Here is a 22520-nt window from a genome sequence, read left to right on the forward strand (position 1 = left end):
ATGCATATTTGAATGTCACAAATCCCAGTGTGACATCTATGGAGATTCTCAGGTCTCTGGAACATGCTCTTAATCACAACATCCCCTTTCTCAAGCCAGTTTGCTAAGCTAGGTAGTAAGTAGCATGGACAGAGGCAAAGGGAAAGGCAAAGGAAACTACTCTTACTATCTTAGAGTTGGAGTGAATTGTGGGTCCCCAGATCTACACATGTGGAGAAGGTTTTGTTTTGCTACTAGCAAAGCAAAACTTAACCTTGTCCTAACAGAGGTGATTCCCAGGTTCCAGACTGGACCATGGACCTGAATAGTTTCATCAGTCTGGGGAGAAAGTCCTTTTTTGCTCATTCTTTTGATTCTTTCTCACCCACTTTAGACATGTTGCTTAGGAGTGGTTGGGATCTGAGTGTGGTTTTTTTTTTTTTTTGGTACAAAGGGCTTTGAGATTATAAGTGACTTTCGCTGGTCACCACCTGCTCATTTAGCTCACATAGACCTCCTTTCTTTTCATAACAACTTACAATCCCTTATCTTTGTATGGGATTATGGTTTTCCCCAAAGTATTTACTCTTGTGTCACTGTTCTCTATATCATAGCCAATGTGATCTTTCTGAAGCATAAATGTGTTCATCTGCTTCCTGCCCACTTCTCTGCTTAAAACCCTTCGATGGCTTCTCATGGTTTCAGAATGAAATCCATACTCTTTACCTTATGAGACATAGACTGTTCAGTCTTCTAGCCTTTGCTCTTGACAATCTCCTCTAGTTTTACTGAACTTCAGTACTTTGAACACACTTGTTTCTTTTTCTCCAGGTCTTTGTGCATACTGTTCCCTCTGCCAGGACACTTTCCATCTCCCTTTTTACCTGGTTAATATGTGAAGTTTTCCCTTAACATACCAGCATTCGGATAGTTGCCCATCCTTTGTGCTTGTTTAACTCTTACTGAATCATAATACTTACGATTCAATGGCTAAATGCTTACTTGGCTTTCTTCTCCACTGAATTCGAAGTTTTGTGAAAGCAGAGTCTGTGCCTCATTTATTATTGTGTTTCCCTTAAATTTAAATACAGTGCCTGGTACATAGTAGGCTCCATTAGATGTTGAATGAACAAGCATCCCTGTGAATTGAGTGGTATAGTCTCCCTCGACTCCCTACCCATTTAGGGGATGGAAAGATGGCAGTTAAGGACTCTGACACAGTCACAAAAGTCCTTGGTGGAAGAAGCTGAGCTAGGACCTGGCTTCTACTAGAGGAATGCATTTTACATTGAAAGATCCTGTAGAAATAAATGCCTGACCCAATGCATTACTTCCCTGCTGTGTCTGTGGTTAAGAGAACAGGCAAACAGAGATGTCCCTGGTGGGTGGGCAAATGAATGGCCTTGTGGCAGCCGGGTGAATGTGTTTACCAACATGTGATCCTTTTTTTCCCCTCCCACTTCCTTCCTGTTCACAGCATCAAGCTGAGCTCTCAGCCACCGATACAGGCTGGGGATGATGAGAAGAACCAGAGGACTATCACTGTCAACCCTGCCCACATGGGGAAGGCATTCAAGGTTATGAATGAACTGCGGAGGTACTTTTCCTATTTTGCCCGTGCCCTTTTGGAAGGAACTTGCTGGGTGAGCGTCATCAGGTTCTAGTAAGTAGGGATACCACTTCCTAGTGAATTCTGACTGTTCCCCGCCCGCCTCAGATAGTCACTTGGCTTCCTCTTTCAAAATCTGATTGAGGCAGATGTCTCTCAGAAATCTCACTTTCCTTTGTATTTAACACCTATCATTTTAGTACTTCATCACAGGGGAAAAATCCTTTATGGTTACAGAAGTTCTGTTCATGAGCTTGATTTTCAAATGAACCAGCTGCTGAAAGTCCAATAATAGAATGATTGCAACACCTACACACAATTGCAGATTAAAGATTGTGGATGCCATGCATTTTCTTTTGTCCTCCCTCTCATTCCTTGGTCTGAACTTTGCTTGTTGAGACAGCCACATGAATGGAAGAATACCTAGTTTCTCAAATGCAGCTTAACTCTATAAAGAAAGAAATGAAATACAAATGCACTCATCCTCTCTGAGCTGAATGGTCATGGGTATTAAGGCTACTTATAAGGCCAGTGTGCATGTGTGATGAGCTTATTAGAAGACAGGTTCAGGGCACCGAACATATTTTTCTGTACAAAGCTTATGCACACAATCTCTTCCTTTCTTGAGAGCTCAGAACTTCTTTTGCCCATGCCATTATTTACTGCATACGTCATCCTATTATGAGCTATAATTGTTTATCTCCTTTTTTTCTTTGTAGCTCATGAGTTACCTGAAGGCAGGGGTAACTTCTGAATTATTTTGATCTCTAACACCTACTTCATAGGAATGGAGGCACTGCATAGGCTCTGGGATGGATGAGTGGGGGTAAAAGGTAAAAAATGTAAATAGATCAGCGAAAATTATATGCTGTACTACAAATAGGTATTTTATGAAGGAGGAATGCATCAGATACCTTCTAGGTGGTAGGTGTGCAATGATTATTTGTTCCTTAAAGTGTATCATGGAAGCAAATATGTTAACTGTAACCTTGGAGAATCCTGCCTGAAGGGGATGATGCTTGAGGTAAATTTTGAAGGACAAGAAGAATAAAGAATAAAAAGTGGTTACGAAGAACCATTCCAGGCAGAGAAAATGGCATGAGCAAATGTATGTATAGCTGAAGATATGCTTGTTGAGTAGGAGGTTGAACTATTAAACAAAAGTTCTGTCTCATTCTACATTAGTTTCCTCATTTCTCCTTTTTGAAGGGCCCAGTCTTTGGCATAAAAACCAAGTAAAATTAAATTTATCTTATCCCTACTGTTCAATTTTTAAAAAAATTTTAATTGTCCAAGTACAGTTTTCTGCCTCTTATTCCCATCCCAGCCTACCGCACCAGCCCTCCCCACCTCCCTCCTGTTTCCATCCCCACTCTTGTTTTTGTCCATGTGTCTTTATACTTGTTCCTGCAAACCCTTCCCCTTTTCCTCTGAAATTCCCTCTCCTCTCCCCTTTGGTCTCGGTCGGCCTGTTCTCTATTTCAGCGTCTTTGCTTATGTTTTGCGTGCTTGTTTGTTTTGTTGATTAGGTTCCTGTTAAAGGTGAGATCATATGGTATTTGTCTTTCACCACCCAGCTTATTTCGCTTAGCATAATGCTTTCCAGCTCCATCCAAGCTGTCACAAAGGGTAGGAGCTCCTTTTTTCTTTCTGCTGCATAGAATTCCATTGTGTAAATGTGCCATAGTTTTTTGATGCATTAATTTACTGATGGGCACCTAGGTTGCTTCTACCTACTGCTCAATTTTTAATAAGGCTCCTGCCTGATTTCCTGGAAGCTCTGTACACATTTGTCTTAGTCAGTGGGCAGTGCTGATGTTCATGCCTGTGGGTATGGTTCTCTTGTCACTAAATAATTTTTTTTGAAGTTCTTCATGTAGTTCCCTTGAGTGTGGCTTGTGCCCTTGGTCTGATTTAAGACTCTAAGTTTCCAAATAAACAACCTAACTTTATACCTCATAGAATTAGAAAAAGAAGAAAAATAACTAGGCCTAAACTTAGCAGAAGAAAGGAAATAATAATGATTAAAGCAGATATAAAAGAAAGAGACTAGAAAGACAATAGAAAAAAATCAATAAAACCAAGAGTTGGTTTACAAAAATAATAAAATTGACCAACATTTAGCTAGACTAACTAAGGAAATAGAGAGAGGACTCAAAATTATAAATGAAAGAAGAGACATTACCACTGATACCACAAAAATACTAATGATCATAAGAGGCCATTGTGGATGATTATGTGCCAAGAAATTGTATAACCTAGAAGAAATGGATAAATTCTTGAAACACACAACCTTCCAAAAGGTTGATTAAATCAAAAAGTAGAAAATCTGAGTAGACCAATAATGATTAAGGAGATTGTATCAGTAACCAAAAATCTCCCAACAGAGAAAAGCCCATGACTAGGTGAATTCATTGGTACATTCCAGCAAATATTCTAAGAAGAATAAATGCCAATCTTTCTCAAACTTTTCCAAAAACCTGAAGAGAGGGGAACATTCCAAAATTCATTTTAATAAGGCCAAAGTTATCCTGATACTAAAGCCAAATGAGGACAGTGCAAGGAAACAAAACTACAGGTCAATGGTCTGATGAGCCCTGGCTGGCGTAGCTCAGTGGATTGAGTGAGGGCTGTGAACCAAAGGGTCGCAGGTTCTATTCCCAGTCGGGGCACATGCCTGGGTTGCAGGCCAGGTCCCCAGTGGGGGCCATGTGAGAGGCAATCACACATTGATGTTTCTACACATTGACATTTCTCTCTGTTTCTCTCTCCCTTCCCCTCTGTAAAAATAAATAAATAAATAAATAAATAAATAAATAAATAAACAAACAAATAAATAAAATAAATGTCTCTGATGAATAGTGATGCAGAAATTCTCAACAAAGTACTAGCAAACTGAATTTGACACACATTAAAAAGATCACATACCATGATCAAGTGGGAATTAATTTTGGAATGCAAGGATGGTTTAAGATATGCAAATCAATAAGTGTGATAAACCACATTAATAGAAAAATCAAATGATCCTCTCAATAGATGCAGAAAAAGTGCTTCAGTACCCTTTCATGATAAAACAAACCCCCTACAAACTGGGTATAGAAGAAACATACCTCAATATAATAAAAGCCAGATATGGCAAACCCACAGCTAATATACTCAGTAGTTGAAAGCTTTTCCTTTGAGGTCAGGAACAAGACAAGAGTATCCACTGTCACCATACTATTGAACATAGTATTGGAAGTACAAGCCAGAGCAAGAAAAAGAAATAAAAAGCATCCAGATCATGAAAGTAGAAGTAAAATTGTCCGTGTTTTCAGATGACATGTCCAAATACAGAAAATGCTAAAGATTCCCCTAAAAACGTGTTAGAACTAATACACAAATTTGGTAAAGTTGCACGATACAGAATCAACATAGAAAAGTCAGTTGCATTTCTATACACTAGCAAGAAACTAAGGAAGAAATCAAGAAAAACAATCCCATTTACAATAGCATAAAAACAATAAAATACCTAAGAATAAATTTAACAGAGGAGGTCAATGACATGTGTACTAAAAACTATAAAACAATGATGATAGAGATTGAGGAAGACATACATAAATGGAAAGATATTCTGTGTTTGTGAATTGGAAGAATTAGTATTGTTAAAATGTTAGCACTACCAAAGCCATGTATAGAGTCAGTGTAATTTCTATCAAAATTTTGGTGGCATTTTTCACAGAAATAGAGAAATCAATAAAAAAATATGTATGGAACCACAAAAGACCTTAAATAGCCAAAGCAATCTTGTCAAAGAAGAGCAAAGCTGGAGACATCACATGTCCTGAGTTTAAACTATATCACAGTGCTGTAGTAATCAGAACAGTATGGCAGAGACACATAGACCAATGGAATGGGTTTGAGAACCCAGAAATAAACCCATCTATATATGGTCAACTAATTTTTGGCAAAGGAGCCAAGAATTCTTGATGGGTAAAGGATAGTCTCTTAAAAAAATTACTGTATGTTAGGAAAACTGGACAGCCACATGAAAAAGCCTGAAATTGGACCCCACTCACAAAAGTTAACTCAAAATGGATTGAAGACTTAAATGTTAAGACCTGAAGCCATAAAACTCCTAAAAAAATAGGGAAAAGGCCCCTTGTCATTGGTTTTGGCAATGACTTTTTGGATATGACACCAAAACCACAAGCAACAAAAGGAAAAACAAACAAATGGGAGTACATAAAACTGAAAAGTTTCAGTGTAGTGAAGGTCAACAACAAAATGAAAAGGCAAACTATAGAATAGGAGAAAATACTGGCAAATCATATATTTGATTAATATCCAAGATATACAAGGAACTCATACAACTCAATGGAAAAACTAAATAATCTATTTAAAAACTTGGCAAAGGACCTAAATAGACCTTTTTGCAGAGAAGACATCCAGATGTCCAACAGATATGTGAAGTGGGCCTCACCATCACTAATCATCAGAGAAATGAAAACCATAATAAGACATCACCTTATACTTGTTAGAATGGATATTATCAGAAAGACAAGAGGACATCAATGCTAGCAAGGATGTAGAGAAAGGGTGTCTTTATGCACTGTTGGTGGGAATGTAATTGGTACAGCCATTAATGAAAACAGTATGGAGGTTCCTCAAAAAATTAAACACGTAACTACCATATAATCTATCAATCTACTTCTGGGTATGTATCTGAAGAAAAAAATGGAAGGAAATCCTGCCATTTCCAACAACATGAGTGAACCTTGAGGGCATTATGCTAAGTGAAATAAGTCAGTCAGAAAGACAAATACATTGTGATCTCACTTGTATGTGGAATCTAAAGAAGCTGAACTCATAGAGACAGAGAGTAGATTGGTGGTTGTCAGGGTCTTGGGGATGTGTGGGAAATGAGGAGATGTTGGTCAACAGTACAAACTTCTGGTAATCAGATGAGTAAGTTCTGAGGATCTAATGTAAAATCTGGTGATTTTAGTTAGCGATACTGTATTATATGCTTGAAAGTTGCTTAGAGATCAAAATAGGTGATAACTGTGTGAGGTATAGATGTAACTAACCTAACAGTGGTCATCATTTCACAATACATGTATGTCAACCATTACATTGCATATCTTAAACTTATACAGTGTTACATGTCAATTATATCTCAATAAAACTGAAAAAAAAAAAGATTCCAAATCCCTTACCGACCTTGGAGAGTTGTAGCCAACTTTAGTAACTGCTGGGAGGGAGGTAGAGCTTGGGGAGTTGATATGTATACAGAATCCTTGCCCCTTCCCATTACTAGCATTTTTTCTTTTTCTTAAATAGCTTAAAAAAGAAAGTCATCCTGCTATGTTCTCATTGCTTCTTTTGGAAGTTACTGCATTTTTGCATCTTTCCCCAAAAGCATCTACGTGGATTTAACCTTGTCCAACACTTCTGCTTCTTTACTTTTGTATAAATCTGCATTTGCTAGTATGTTCTGAGAAACATTTCTTTAAGATGTTCTGTGGAGGAAAAAAGAGCTGGGAACCCAGATGAGTTTGAAAAATGATATATAAAACTGCTGTGCCCCACTCTGAGATTCATAATCCCTATAGGCATATTAAAAACTCTGAGAAGTCCTGCAATACACTTGTTTGAGGGTTCCCCGCATGTATTTGACCACAGAACCCTCTTTGGTTGTCATTGTTATGTATAGACTGACTATTTTGTGAAATTTGTTTTGGAGAACACTGGTGCTTTGCTGAAGTTTAGGTGAATAATCTTTATTATTCAAGGTTTTCCAGAAAATCATAGCCAATTATATATAAGGATATTTATTATAGGAATTGGCTCATGTGGTTATAGAGGCTGATACTTCCCACAATCTGCTGTTTGAAAGCTGGAAACCAGGAAAGCCAGTAGTATAATTCAGTCGAGTCCTAAGGTCTGAGAAACAAGAGCCACTGGTGTAAGTCCTGCAGTCTAAAGGCCTGAGCACCAGGAGCTCCCATGTCTGAGGGCAGGAGAGGATGGACAGTTTAGCTTAACAAGAGAGAATTCCTCTCTGTTTGTTCTATTCAAGCTGTCTGTGCTGTCTGCTGTGGGTTGGATGATGCCCACCTGCATTGGTGAAGGCAGTCTTCTTTTCTCAGTCTTCCAATTCAAGTGCTAATCTTCTCTGAAGAAACCTTCACAGACATGGCGAGAAATAATGTCTTACCAACCTTCTGGGTATCCCTTAGTCCAGTTAGGTTGACACATAAAATTATCACAATCTTGTTCTTTCTCTCTTTGTTTTTCAAATGGACCATAATTTATGTATATTTTGGCTGAGAAAATTTGAGATCAAATTTACACATGGATTTCCTTAATTTTTCTGTTAATTTTTTAATTAAACAGTTTTTTTGGTTAAATGAATATATTGATTATAGAAAATTTGGAAAATACAGGTGAGCAAAAAGTCATCTATAGCCCTGGCTGGTATAGCTCAGTGGATTGAGTGTGGGCTGTGAACCAAAGGGTCTTTGGTTCAGTTCCCAGTCAGGGCACCTGCCTGGGTCGTGGGCCAGGTCCGCAGTGTGGGCCATGTGAGAGGCAATCACACATTGATGTTTCTCTTCCTCTATTTCTCCCTCCTTTCCCCTCTCTCTAAAAATAAATTAAAAAATATTTTTTAAAAATTAAAAAAGTCATCTTAATTATAATACAATGGTAACAATTTTTAACACTGGAGAGAATTTTTTTTTCTTTAAAATACTCATGTATCTCAATTAGCTTTTTCCTCTTACCACTATACTGAATAAGTTTTTCTATGTCACTGACTCTTCTACAACATTATTTTAAGTGATGAGTGATATTCTATCTTTGGTTTATTTTTTAAACAGCTTTCATGTCATTGGATGTTTAGATATTCCAGTCCCTCAGAAAAATAACACCTGCAGTGGTTGCGTGTGGAGCCGTATATAGTAGTGGTCACAAGCATGGACTCTGAAGCCAGCCAGCCTGGTTTCAAGTCTTGGTTCCAGTACTGATTGGCTATGTAACCCGGACAAGTTAATTAATTTCCTTCACCTCATTTTTGTCAACCCTAAAATGAGGCTAATAATAGTTCCAGTTTAGCTGGCTTGTTAAGAGGATCAATGAGTAAAGTGCTTAGAGCAGTGATAGCACATACATTATTGTTGTTAAATCTTATGCACGTTCATGATTATTAATGTTGAATTAATTCCTAGAATTGCCAGTTTCAACAGCATGTAGAATAATAATAATAATAATAATAATAATAATAATAATAAATACCTATCCTTGGATATTGTTATAAGGCCTCTGCACAAAGTGAACCTTCTGTAAAGTGTTAGCTCTTATTATGATGATGATTTGCTGAAAGCACTGTGCTTAGTTACAGGAATATGGTAGTAGATATGTGAATTGAGGTCTTGCCCTTATCAAAACTTTCATTCTAGTGGTGTTTAAAGATTATAGCAAATTCTAAGATATTTAAATGGCTCATTTAAAAAATTAGAGTGGAGTGCTCACTTCAGCAGCACATATATTAAAAACTAGAGTGGAATGGGTGAGGCAGTGAGAGAAGGACCTGAAAAAACTTTATTGATCTGTGTGAGTTTAATGGGAACTGGAAAGAGACATACTTTATTTTGATGACAGCCTGGGTAAACCATCTTGCCATACAGGGATTAAGCTAATGAAATGTTACATGATATTCCAGGGACCTAGGGTTATTTCTTGCATTGTTTTCACATTCTCTTCCCCCAATTTTAAGCTATTTTACTTCAAGCACGCATGTTCTTTGCCATTTATGGATCACACAATTCATGAGTTTCCTATTCTTTTTACTTCCATAGTGGAGAATGGGCTGTTGGCATGGTAACCACCCAATATTCCTCCTCCTTCTGCAATTCATGGCTCTGTTGTAGTCAGACAAACAGCTGCTTCTGGGCAGCAGAGCACTAATGGTTCTTTGGCTCCTGACTTTCCAGCCAGCAATAGGGTATATAGTCCTTTCTGCAGGGTAATACACCCTGACCAGGTCTGAAAAGGAGAGAATCTTTCCTAGGTCATCTTGACATTCTAACCTCTCATTTCACCATTGCAAACAGTGATCTGTCCTCATTTTTTGGGTGGGCTGCCACTATGCCTTTAGTACTGTAGTAGCTATATTAGCACATTGATTTTTTTTTCTTTTTTCGGTACCAGCTTTATCAAGATGTACTTCATGTGCCATACAGTTCATATATTTAAAGCATACAGTTTAATGACTTTTAGTATACTCACAGTCGTGCAACCAATAATCAATTTTAGAACATTTTTTTATCACTCCTGAAATCCTGTATACTTTAACAGTAATCCCCCTGTTTTCCCTATCCTCCCTGCCTGCCCTTCAAACCCCCCAGTTTAGGCAATCACTAATCTACTTTCTGTCTCAATAGAGTTGCCTGTTTTGGAATCATATAATATGCAGATTTTTGTGACTGGCTTCTTTCATTTGGCAGCTGCACCTTTTTATATTTCTACCAGCAGTGTATGAAACTTTCAATTTTTCCATATCCTTACCAACATTTGTTTTTTATTATAGTCACCCTAGTGTGTGTTAGGTGGTATCTCCTTGTGGTTTTGATTTGTATTTCTCTGATGACTAATATTGTTGAGCATCTTTTCATTAATCATTGGCATTTCTCTATCTTATTAGGAAAAATGTCTTTTTAGATCAATTGCTTATTTTAAAATTGTATTATACATCTACGTATCTTGAGTTGTAGTGTTCAAATTCTTTATATATTTTATATATAAAGCTCTTATATAAATATACATATAAATATATATATTCAAAAAATATTCTTTCATTCTGTATGTTGTCTTTTCACTTTCTGATGTCCTTTGAAGCAAAAAAGTTATAAATTTTAATATCTACTTTATGGTTTTATTTGTTTGTTTTTGCTTTTGGTGTCATATCTAACAAAGCATGGCCTTATCTAAAGTCAAGAAGATTTACCCCTATGTTTTCTTCTAAGAGTCTTATAGTTTTAGCCCTTATATTTAGATTTTTGATCCATTATGAGCTAATTTTTATATATGATGTGAGGCAGGAGTCCAATTTCATTCTTTTGCATGTGGCTGTCCAGTTGTCTGAGCATCATTTGTTGAAAAGACTATTCTTTCCCAGTTGAATGGCCTTGGCACAATTGTCAAAAATTAGTTGACTATAGGCTTCCAGTCAAGATGGCAGTGTAGGTAATTGCGTAACTCACATCCTTCCACAACCACATCAAAATTACAACTAAACTACAGAACAACCATAATTTAGAACCCCCTGAAATTTAGCTGAACAGAAATCCTACAACTAAGGATATAAAGAAGCAGCCACATTGAGACTGGTAGGAGGGGTGGAGATGTGGAATGGGCTGGTTCCACATCCACATGTGGTAGGTAAAATTGGGAGGAATATCTCAGCTTTAGAGACCCTTATCCTGAGAGGGAGAGGTTCCAGCTCCACACCATACCCTCTAGCCCCTGGAAGAGAAGTCCCCATAATTTCTGGCTGTGAAAACCAGCAAGGATTGTGGCTGAGTGAAATGGAGGGCTTCAGTAGTCCCAGGCAGTTGTCTTAAAGGGCCCCTACATGGTCTTACTCAGACTCACTCCCTCTGAGCTCCAGTGCTGGGGCAGCAGCTTGAAAGTCACCAGAGACATATGGGAGGAACTGAATTGTCTGGCATTAGGGTGAGAACTGGGGGGCAGCTTTCTCTCAGACAGAAGTGCTGGCAGAGGCCATTGTTCCTTTGATGAACTCTTCCCCTACAGACCCAGCAGATGGTTGCTATATCTGAGTCCCCATCAACCTGGCTAACACTGTTCTCCAAGCCCTGGTGATTCTCTAAAACCCTGCCTCAACTAACTTTAGACCCACCCAAGCTGTTTCCAGTGGCTTTTCCATACAAATGGCCTGTCTTGGCTCATGCTTCAGACTTTTGTACAATCTCTCAAACAAGCAGCATCTGGCCTTGGCATGCCCTGTACCTCTTGCTTAGCGGTCCCAGGTCTAGCACTAGTGGCAGCTGGCCTGGCCTTGGTTCATAGCTTGGCCTCTCCTCCAGGAGAGGTATCTCCAGGGTACCTCCAGGGCCAGCACAAGTAGCAGCCATATGCAAATTGCTTTGTAGCTCATGCCAGGTCACACTGGGTAGAACACAGGAGGTGGCTGACCTTGGCCTGCATCTTCTGGGAGGCCCCAGAGCCAGCATACCCAGTCAACAGCTTCAGGACACATTGAAGCACTGCCCAACCACCTCCACAAGTGACACACTTAAGGGGCAGACTCAATGGACACCAGAGCCCCACTGAAGTAAGTCCTGCTCCATGGCATGGGCCCCCTGAACGGTTGATCTTCCATGATGGTTGCAGCCAGTCCTTGCAGTTGATTGGCCTGGGGGTAAATCCCTTCCATCAATGTGCCAATAGCAATCAAGGCTTAACTACAACAGGGAAGTGTACACAGTCCACACATGGGGCACACGTGGCATACCCAGCTTGGGCAAACAGGGAAGCTGTGCCACTGGACTCTACAGAACACCTACCACATTAGGCCACTTGACCAAGCCTGGGAGATATAGCAGCTCTACCTAATACATAGAAACAAACACAGGTGGCTGCCAAAATGAGGAGACAAAGAAACATGTCCCGAATAAAAGAACAGAACAAAATTCCAGGAAAAGAACTAAACAAAACGGAGACAAGCAATCTACTAGATGCACAGTTCAAAACTCCGGTTACAAAAATGCTCAATGAACTTAGAAGAAGAGTAGATGAACTTAGAATTTCAACAGCATAAAAAAGAGTCAATCAGAAATAAAGGATACAATAACTGAAATGAAGAATAATTTACAGGGAATCAATAGTAGAGTAGATAAAGAATCAAATCAGTGACTTGGAGTACAAGGAAGCAAAAAACACCCGATAACAATAGCAAAAAGAAAAAAGAATAAAAAAAATGAGGATAGTGTAAGCAGCCTCTGGGACAACTTTTTAAGTGTACCAACATTTGCATCATGGGAGTGCCTTAGGGAGAGGAGAGAGAAAGGAATTGAAAACCTATTTGAAAAAACAATGACAGAAAACTTCCCTAATCTGGTAAAGGAAGTAAACAGATAAGTCCAGGAAGTGCAGAGAGTCCTAAACAAGGTGAACCCAAAAGGGCCCACACCAAGAAATGTCATAATTAAAATGCAAAAGATTAAAGACAAAGAGAATCTTAGAAATTCAAGAGAAAAGCAGTTAGTTACCTATAAGGGGGCTCCCATAAGACTTTCAGCTCATTTCTCAACAGATACTTTGCAGAGCAGAAGGAATTGGCACAAAATATTCCAAGTGTTGGAAAGCAAGGATCTGCAACCAAGATTACTCTACCCAGAAAAGCTATCATTTAGAATCAAATGACTGTATAAAGAGCTTCCTAGACATGAAAAAAACCCTGATGAAGTTCATCACCACCAAACCAGTATTAAATGAAATGTCTGAGGGTTTTCTTTAAGAAGAAAAAATATGAATGTAAAAAACATGACAATAAATACATACCTATCAAAAACTGAAGCTAAAAAACAATACAAATGAACAAACAAAACAGAAACAAGACTCAGATGCAGAAAATATTTTGACAGTTGCCAGATGGGAGGGGATTTGGGGAGATGGGTAAAAAGTGAAGGGATTAAGAAGTACCATTTGGTAGTTACAGAATAGTCATGGGGATATAAATAAAGTATAGCACAGGGAATATAGTCAATAATATTATAATAAGTATATGTAGTGTCAGGTGGGTATGAGATTTCTTGAGATTACTAAAATCACTTAGTAAGTTATACAATGTCTAATCACTGCATTGTACACTAGGAACTACTATAATATTGCATATCAACTGTAATTGAAAAATAAGTGATTTAAAGTAAAAAAAATCAATTGGTTGTAAACTTGAATGTTTATTTCTGGACTGTCAGTTCTATTGAGATCTATCTATCTATATCCTTATGCTGTTACTACACTATCTTTAGCTGTAGTAAGTTTTGAAATTAGGAAGTGTGTAACCTTCAACTATGTTCTTTTTCTTTTCAAGATTGTTTTGGCCATCCTAGCTCTCTTGCATTTCCATATGAATTTTAGGTTCAGCTTGTTAATTTTTGCAAAGAAGCCAGCCAGGATTTTGATAGAGATTCTGTTGAATCTGTAGAACAATTTGAGGGAGTATTGCCATTGTAACAATATTAAACTTTTCAATTCATAAAAACCAGTGATTTTTCAATTTATTTAGGTCTTCTTTAATTTCTTTCAACTGTGTATTATAGTTTTAGAGCATAGGTATTGTACTTCTTTTGTTAAATTTATTCTTAAGTATTTTATTCTTTTTGATGCTACTGTAAATGGAATTTTTCTTAGTATCATTTCTGGATTGTTCATTGTAAGTGTATAGAAATACAATTGATTTTTTAAATATTGATCTTGTATTCTGCAACCTTCTTGAACGCATTTATTTGTTCCAATAGTTTTTAGTGGATTACTTAGGATTTCCTATATACAAAGTTGTCATCTGCAAATAGAGTTATATTTCTTTCTTTCCAATTTGGATGTCTTTTATTTTCTTGCCTAATTGCCCTATCTGGCCACCCTAATTTTATCTTTCTTATAAGCATTATGTGTTACAGTTGTTCATTTCTCCCTTCTTGAAGTTCTCACTTCACTTGGCTGCTTGGATACCTCACTCTCGGTTTTTCTTCCATCTCACTGGCTGCTGTCTCGTCTTTTTGCTGGTTCTTCCTATCCCCACCCAACCTTACAACCATCCCCTACCTCTGAGCTCCATGCTTATGGATCCACTTGCCTACTTGGTAACCCTGCTTAGATGTCCAACAGGCAGTTCAAACTTAACCTCTAATGGAGTGTTTTGTGGAAAAAGAAGACAAGAAATAAGTTAACATTTACTGAATGTTTACTGTTATCACTGTTCATTATCTTGATTACAACACATCTCAATTCTGATACTCAGGGAACATGAACCCTGGTCAAGTTTGAACTGTAGTGTGTGCTGTGCTCCTTACTAAGAGTTCTACTGTAATTCTTTATAAATCACAAAGTATAGAGCTCTACTTTTCTTTCTTCAAGATTGTCTTTCAGAGTAGAGTGATGACTCCGAAAAAAAGGATCCCATAGGATCTCTGCTAAATGACATTAAAAGGGCGTGTGCGCCATGCAGTGCTTCAGAGCTGCATCTCCCCTTTCTAATGCAGAATGGACACACAGAGGTGGTTCCAGTGTGCAGACAGGCCTTCTCACCCATAGGGAAAGTCTACTTTGAGTTTTTGGCAAGTTTTTCTTGGTCACTTTCCTAGATAAGAGTTTTCCTGGCCTTGAGATATACTTCTCTCTTATTAGAACTGCTCTTATTCATTTGCTTACCTGGATTGTCCATCTTTATTTTTCATTTCTTCTTGTCTCTTTCTTATTCGTTCATGAATTGTCAGCTCCTCTGTGTTCATGAATGATATTTCTCTCTGACATTACTTGTTCAGGACCTGGCACTACAAATTTGTTTGGTATTTCTGATGCATCTTTGTCAACACTTTTCTCATTCAAATACTGGTTATCAAAAAAAAATTACTTGTACTTTTAAATAGCAGTAATAACTTCATTTCCTCCGCAAAATCTTTAATGGGAGTGAAAATGTCTAAAATGAGTCTATTCATAAAGGGAATACATTTTTACAATAAATTTTGTCCAGGTTAAAAACCAGTCTGTTCTCAGGTCTCATCTACAAACTCATGTGGTCCCCGTGATGTATGTCCCAAGGTAGCTGAAAAATGAGAAAACTGTGGTAAGGTCATTTGTCCCTCTTCTCATAGCCAGTTAAGGGCAGAACTAGTTATATTTCCAGTTGAGCTGGCTTATTCTGACAAAGTTTGTGTGTAGGGTCTGCTGGCCACTGTAGGATGAGGTCCCACCCCTAGATTTTGCCTCTTGGCGCTCAGAGGTATCACTCTTCCCAGAAGGCCCTTCACTGATACTTTATTCCATATGTTAGACCTTTCCTTACCACCTTTCCTTATTGGGGTTAACTTATTTTCTGTCTTTTTCCATACAAGTGTTGCTCAATCATGAGGCATTGTGGTACTGTGTGTGGATTAAAGACTTGAGCTTCTGTAGGTTTGGGCCACTTTTCTGAGCTTCATAGACCAGATAACTGCTAAGTTCATTTGCAGCTCCAACCTTTTTGGACTTCACGATTCCATTTCTCTGATGAGTGAACCTGGACTAATGTATTAATAGTTGGCAATGGTTTAGTATGATATATCAGGGATGGCAAACATGTAGCTTCTTTTCCATTTATCAACAACGGAACCCTTTCATGACCTCTGACTTCTCAATCTGCTATAGTGTCCTAAGTAACTGCTTCCAATGAATCTCAGTTAAAATGTATTTGTCCTGCCTGAAGTACTATTAGTGCCTCAGTCTAAAGGTAGGACTAGTGGTGGCAGGATGCCATAGACATGAGGACCATGGTTTTGGGGCTTAGCTGCCTGCATTCAAATCCTGTCTCCACTGCTCTCTATCTGTGTGACCATGGGAAAGTTACTTACCTTCTCTGGGCCTCTGTTTTCTTGTTTGTAATGTGGGGCGTAGCAATAGCCCTACTTCATAGGGTGGTTGAGAGGATTAAATTAAGTAATACATGTAAAAAAGTGCTTAGAATAGTGCCTGGCACATATAACTCAGTGTTAACCATCATGTTAATAATAGGCATGATAAGAAATTGGAAGGCTGGTAGAGGAAAAATTCTTGGGTTGACAGGGCCTTTCAATCTCCAAAGTAGTCAGATATTCATTCAATCTAAGAATGTGGGTTGATCCCATTTCAAAATTTGTTCATTTATTTAGTAAAAATGTAGGGCCTACTATGGGCCATGCATACAGCCAGGTGTCCAGGATATAACAGTAACTAAGACAAATCTCTTTCAGCGTCCACAGGGTAGTGGAAGTGACAAACAAGTAAAAAGGTAGTTATGGTATTCTTAATAATTAACAATGATTAGAGTTTGCTCAGGGTCTTTAGGGAGCATAGTGTGTAGGCAGTCTTCTTGGTGATCACGTTGAATCTGAGTGGGAGGAGAAATACATGAGTGCCCCCCATCTGGCTGATCTTTTACCAGTATTGCATAGGCAGTGGACCTCTTGGGGAATTGTTAATACTTGTTCTTACTGGTGGCACACCTCAATGGCATGCTCATGCCCCTTGGCATTCATTCAGTCACTCGGCTGGCAGCCCCAGGCTTTTCCCACTGCTCCCCAAGCTACCTTACTCCTGCCTCAGTCAGAGCTGATAGAGTGGGGAGCAGAGAAGTGAAGACAAATGAAGGAACTCTGAATTTGCAGCCACAGACTAGTTGGATTGCTCTGTGTTCCTTCGGAAAGCATGAATGTCAGACTTGTGAGGGACTTGGAAAAGTTGATGAGTCCATCCTGCTGCTTAACTCTATGACCACCTTATATGGCATAGTATGGAATCTGGGTGGGAGGAAAAAATACCCTTGTGTGACTGGGGTGGGTGTTGGTGCTGTGACCCATCTTGTCCCCTCGCTGGTGTCTTGCAGTAAGCATCTGTTGTGTGACGTGATGATTGTGGCAGAAGATGTCGAGATAGAAGCCCACCGTGTGGTCCTGGCAGCCTGCAGCCCCTACTTCTGTGCAATGTTCACAGGTATGGTGTGGGGAAACAGTAACCCACAGCTATGAGGCTGTAGCCCTGCCCTGGGAGAAGACTGAGGGAGGTGGCATGAGGGGAGGGAGGAAAGAGAAGGCTGCGACACCCACCCTGAGGAGCTTCTATGTGCTAGGCCAATTGGGCAAGCAGTGCCTTGTCCACCATGAGGCAGAAAGAGGTGGAATCCTATAGTCCATAAGTTCTCAAACTTTGTCGTGCATCATAATTATGTGGGGAGCTTATGAAAAATATAAACTTTTGGGCTGATCTCCAGGCCTTCCGATCTCTCATTTTGCAGATGAGGTACACTGAAGTAGAGAGAAGGGAAGGGACTTGCCCAGGGTACACAGAGAATGAGTGGAACTTGGCTTCCTGATGGCTGCCCACATCTTGTCCCTCTCGAGCCCTTCCTTAGAGGAGGGCAGGGGTTGTGGGCCTCCTGTGGCCTTTGCAGGAGTGTGGGAGACGTGATAGTGGGACCTGGGGTGGGGGAGAATAAGACCTAGAAATATTCACTATTGGTCATTCATTTTCAGCATCTTTGATAACTTTCCAGGGAGTGCCTGTTCCCTGAGCATGCCAGATAGCCTTGCCCAACCATCTCACATGTGTTACTGCTGAAACTAAATTTCTTGAAACCCCTGGCTGAGCTGCCCTCTGTATAACCTCACAGCCCCTCCCCTGAGCTAGGTCCACGCAGTGCTCTAGACATCACTGCTGACTGGAGGCTGCTGGGCAGGGCTGGGTGAGACCATGGGCTGGGTCAGGTGTCCCTTCCATCTGCTTGCCAAGTACCCTGTGCTTCCTCTGAGTATGGTCACTCTCGCTCTGCATTCTTGTCTCTTTCCTGGTGTCTGCAGTGCCCATGCTCTGGCATCTCATAGATCAGGTGCTTCTCGTACTGCCCCTTACAGTTCGAATGTCTCCAATTCCTAGAGGTCTCCTCTGACCATCCTAGCCACAGTTCCCTGTTAAGAGTCTTTTCTGTCCCATAAATTGAGTACCATATTTTTCGGACCATAAGATACACCTAGGTTGTAGAGGAGAAAAATAGGGAAAAAAATTTTGAAGCAAAAAATGTGATAAAATATTTAATAGCATAAATAACATAATATTTCACCAATGTAAATGTAATGCTACATTCGGACTGTAAGATGCACCCCCATTTTTCTCCCAAATTTGGGGGGAGTGTGTCTTATAGTCTGAAAAATACAGTACTTTTTTCTTTTTTTTCTAATGTATTTTATTAATTATGCTATTACAGTTGTCTCATTTCCCCCCTTCATTCCCCTCCACCCTGCACACCCTCTCCCACCCACATTCCCCCCCTTTAGTTCATGTCCATGTGTCATAAGTTCTTTAGCTTCTATATTTCCCATACTATTCTTGCCCTCCCCCTATCTATTTTCTACCTACCATCTATGCTACTTATTCTCTATACCTTTTTCCCCTCTCTCCTCCTCCCACTCCCTTGTTGCTAACCCTCCATGTGATCTCCATTTCTATGGTTCTGTTCCTGTCCTAGTTGTTTGCTAAGTTTCTTTTTGCTTTTGTTTTAGGTGTGGTTGTTAATAATTGTGAGTTTACTGTCATTTTACTATACATGTTTTTTATCTTCTTTTTCTTAGGTAAGTCCCTTTGACATTTCATAAAATAAGGGCTTGGTGATGATGAACTCCTTTAACTTGACCTTATCTGAGAAGCATTTTATCTGCCCTTCCATTCTAAATGGAAGCTTTGCTGGATAGAGCAATCTCGGATGTAGGTCCTTGCCTTTCATGACTTGGAATACTTCTTTCTAGCCCCTTCTTGCCTGTAAGGTCTCTTTTGAGAAATCAGCTGACAGTCTGATGGGAACTCCTTTGTAGGTTACTGTCTCCTTGTCTCTGCTGCTTCTAGGATTCTCTCCTTCATTTTTACCTTGGCTAATGTAATTATGATGTGCCTTGGTGTGTTCCTTCTTGGATCCAACTTCTTTGGGACTCTCTGAGCTTCCTGGACTTCCTGGAAGTCTATTTCCTTTGCCAGAATGGGGAAATTCTCCTTTATTATTTGTTCAAATAAGTTTTCCACTGGTTGCTCTTCCTCTTCTCCTTCTGGTACACCTATAATTCGGACGTTGGAACGTTTCAAGATGTCCTGGAGGTTCCTAAGCCTCTCCTCATTTTTTTGAATTCTTATTTCTTCATTCTTTTCTGTTTGGTTGTTTCTTTCTTCCTTCTGGTCCACACCATTGATTTGATACCAGTTTCCTTCCCATCACTATTGGTTCCCTGTGCATTTTCCTTCATTTCTCTTATCATAGCCTGCATTTGTTCATCTAATTTGCGACCAAAATCAACCAATTCTGTGAGCATCCTGATCACCACTGCTTTGAACTGTGCATCTGATAGGTTGGCTATCTCTCAGTCGCTTAAAAAACTGGCTCTGGAGCTTTTAATTTTGTTTGAGCCATCTTTTTTATTTTATTTTTTCCCTTTGGTCTGGTTGTGCCTATTATGTATGAGGGGTGGAGCCTTAGGTGTTCACCAGGGCGGGGTAGTCCAGTCACTGGGTTGTGACGTTGTATGTGGGTGCAGGGTCCGAGAGGGAACAATGGCGCTTGCTCCGCTCTCTGTGGGACCTAAGTCCCTTCCGCTGCTTCCCCTGAGCAAACTGGGCCCCTCTGGTGTCAGTTCCCATGTAGGTGGGCTTGTGCACATTGTGGGAACCTCCAAGGACCTCTCCTGAGAGGCTGGGAGTCCCTCCCTGCTCCTCGATCCCCACAGGTGTCCTCAATTAGTGCCCCAAGGCTCTATTTCCCAGCGCTGTGATCCTGGGTTGCGTGCAGTGCCTTGCTTCACAATCCCCTCCTCCCTGGGTCTGCTGTTTGCCACCCCTTGGCCAGGGTCTGCCAGCTGCCGCTTGCATGCTCAGGGTCCATCCGCTGTGTCCTGTACACCCCAGATGCCTTATGCACTCGGTCCCAATGCTCTCTGCTCTCTGCGCCGCAACCTGTGCCCGGCTGCCCAACTCGGCCCCTCCTGCCGGTCTCGATGAATGTGTCTATTTTCCTGGTTGTCCGATTTCCATTCAGATCAATTTTCTGTCAGATCTGGTTGTTATCTTGTTTCTAAGTTGTTGCTGATGTTATTCTGGTTGTGTGACGAGGCACAGTGTGTCTACCTATGCCTCCATCTTGGCCGGAAGTCTGAAAAATACAGTATATTTTTCAGTGCCATTGAAAAATCATGTTGGTTGGTTATTTTTATGTTTTCTTACCTGTCTCCCCTCACTAGAATATAAGCACCATGAAGTCAGGGATCTTGTTGGACGTGTTCATTACTATGTCCTGAGTACCTGGTACCCAACAGGACTCATACTTTTTAATTTAATGAATGAAATGTCTCTCACACTTAATTGTGAGCTTTGGGCACTTGGGGACTTTGTCTTGTCACTGTTGAATCCTCAGTGCCCGCTACAGGGCCTCGTATTTATGACATAGTCAATAAGCAGAGGTTGAAAGAGTGAACGTAGGCTTGCTAAGAATGGGTGAATGCAGGCACAGTTTTGCTTGAATAGGCCCTAACCCTTTTCCTAATCCACTACACAGCCTCTGCGGGGCAGGAGTAATTCCTGTTGGGCCAGACTAGGCACTTAGGTTTTCAGAGTTGCTCACATGTGTGTCTCCCTTGGCTCATCATGTGAAGGAGCTGTGTCTCTGCTAAGTGGACCAAGTGACTCTTTCCTCACTTTGACCCCTAGGCTAGGAATTTCACAGTGGAGCCTGTAAAACCAGATAATTTAACTACCTAGAAATTTGGAACTACATTCTCTTTGAAACCCTAGTAGTAATGTTTTAATTTTTTCCCCTCTCCTTCATTCATCTCTTTTTAAAAATATAATTCATTTTGTCTGCAATGAGTATTTAGCCAAAATTTCAATGAATATCTCTCAGACATTCTTCTTTGTGTGTGTTGTTTGGAAAGTCCAGCGCTGTGATAAGAATCTGTTTGGAATTGCAATATGTGTAGTGTTAGCTCCACTTTTGGCTAGTGAACTTGCCTCTCAGGTAGTGGAAGTGCCTAAGCAAAATGAAAATGATATTAGAAATGGAGCAGAAAGATGCTTTTGGGGCAGGTCTTGCATTGTAGTAATTGAAGGGAGGAGAGAATCAAGAGAAGAAAGCAATTTAATGTAATGCCCAGCCAAAGTCTTCTGTTGAATCTGGTGCCATCCATCTGCCTACTCACCAACTAATCATGTATGTTCACTACAGAAAAAAAATTAGAGAATATTAGAAAATATTAAAAATTACAGGTAATATAACATCTAGATAAGATTATAATTTATGTTCTTTGAGATTTATATTTATAACTATATGCATATTTATATGCATGGTATATGCATGGTATTTATAAATATATAGATACCAATTATATTTATAATATTAATGAGTTTATTTTATATACACAGTTGAGTAGCCTTTTTTGATGTGTATACTTAAAAAATTGCTGTTCATCTTCCTGAAATGGTCTTCCTCCCTGCCTGTTTGCCTAATTCCTACTCACCCTTCATTACCACTTACGCATCATTTACCAGGGAGGCCTTGGACAATCCCCTTGGATTTGATTAAATCCCTTTGCTCTTTACTCTCATGGTACCCTATGTTTCTCTTTAGCTTTACTACTTATCTCATTATTTCTTCAATATCTGACTTCCCAGGTCAGTCTTAAACTTTATGAGGGCAAGAACTATACTTTTTTAATTTGACGCTGTGTTCCCACTGTCTAGCATGGTCTTCCATAGAGTAGATGCTCAATGAAAATCTGTATAAGTGAGTTTAACAATGTATTGTGATTATCTTTTCTTGTCATTTAAATCACATCTGCATCATCTCCAAGACTTCCTAATGGCTTCTTAAGATTCCATCATATGTATCCTAATTGAAAAAGCATTCCCTTATTGGTTGGATATTAATAGGCATGTGATGCCTATTAATCTTGACTTACATTACTGAGTATTTCCTTAGAATAGATTCCCAGAACGAGAAATAATTGGTTCAAGGGCGTGTACATTTTGAAGACTTGGAGACATGTGCTGCAACTCCACAGCTCTCGGACAGTTGTACCAGCTTATGCTTCCATCAGCAGCATATGAGATTTGTGTGTTTTTTGAGGCCCCTTGGCTTTGCTTGGTAAACAGATAACATTATTTG

The 22520-nt window shown here is 39.6% G+C and overlaps 1 protein-coding gene across 5 annotated transcripts in view; it reads left to right on the top strand.

Moving 5' to 3' along the window:
- Positions 1-22520, top strand: part of KLHL3 (kelch like family member 3) — a 114559-nt gene that overhangs the window by 13933 nt on the left and 78106 nt on the right. For 2 of the 5 annotated variants that reach the window (XM_045826381.1, XM_045826390.1), the window contains exons 2-3: positions 1457-1642; positions 17214-17320. In XM_045826381.1, coding sequence (XP_045682337.1) covers positions 1457-1642; positions 17214-17320 — 293 coding nt within the window. The remainder of the gene's footprint in view (positions 1-1456; positions 1643-17213; positions 17321-22520) is intronic. The other 3 variants (XM_045826400.1, XM_045826409.1, XM_045826418.1) reach the window with 3 other exon arrangements.

This window comes from Phyllostomus hastatus, unplaced genomic scaffold, assembly GCF_019186645.2.
Source record: "Phyllostomus hastatus isolate PE091 unplaced genomic scaffold, TTU_PhHast_1.1 phas_contig_150, whole genome shotgun sequence".
NCBI classification, from domain to species: Eukaryota; Metazoa; Chordata; class Mammalia; order Chiroptera; family Phyllostomidae; genus Phyllostomus; species Phyllostomus hastatus.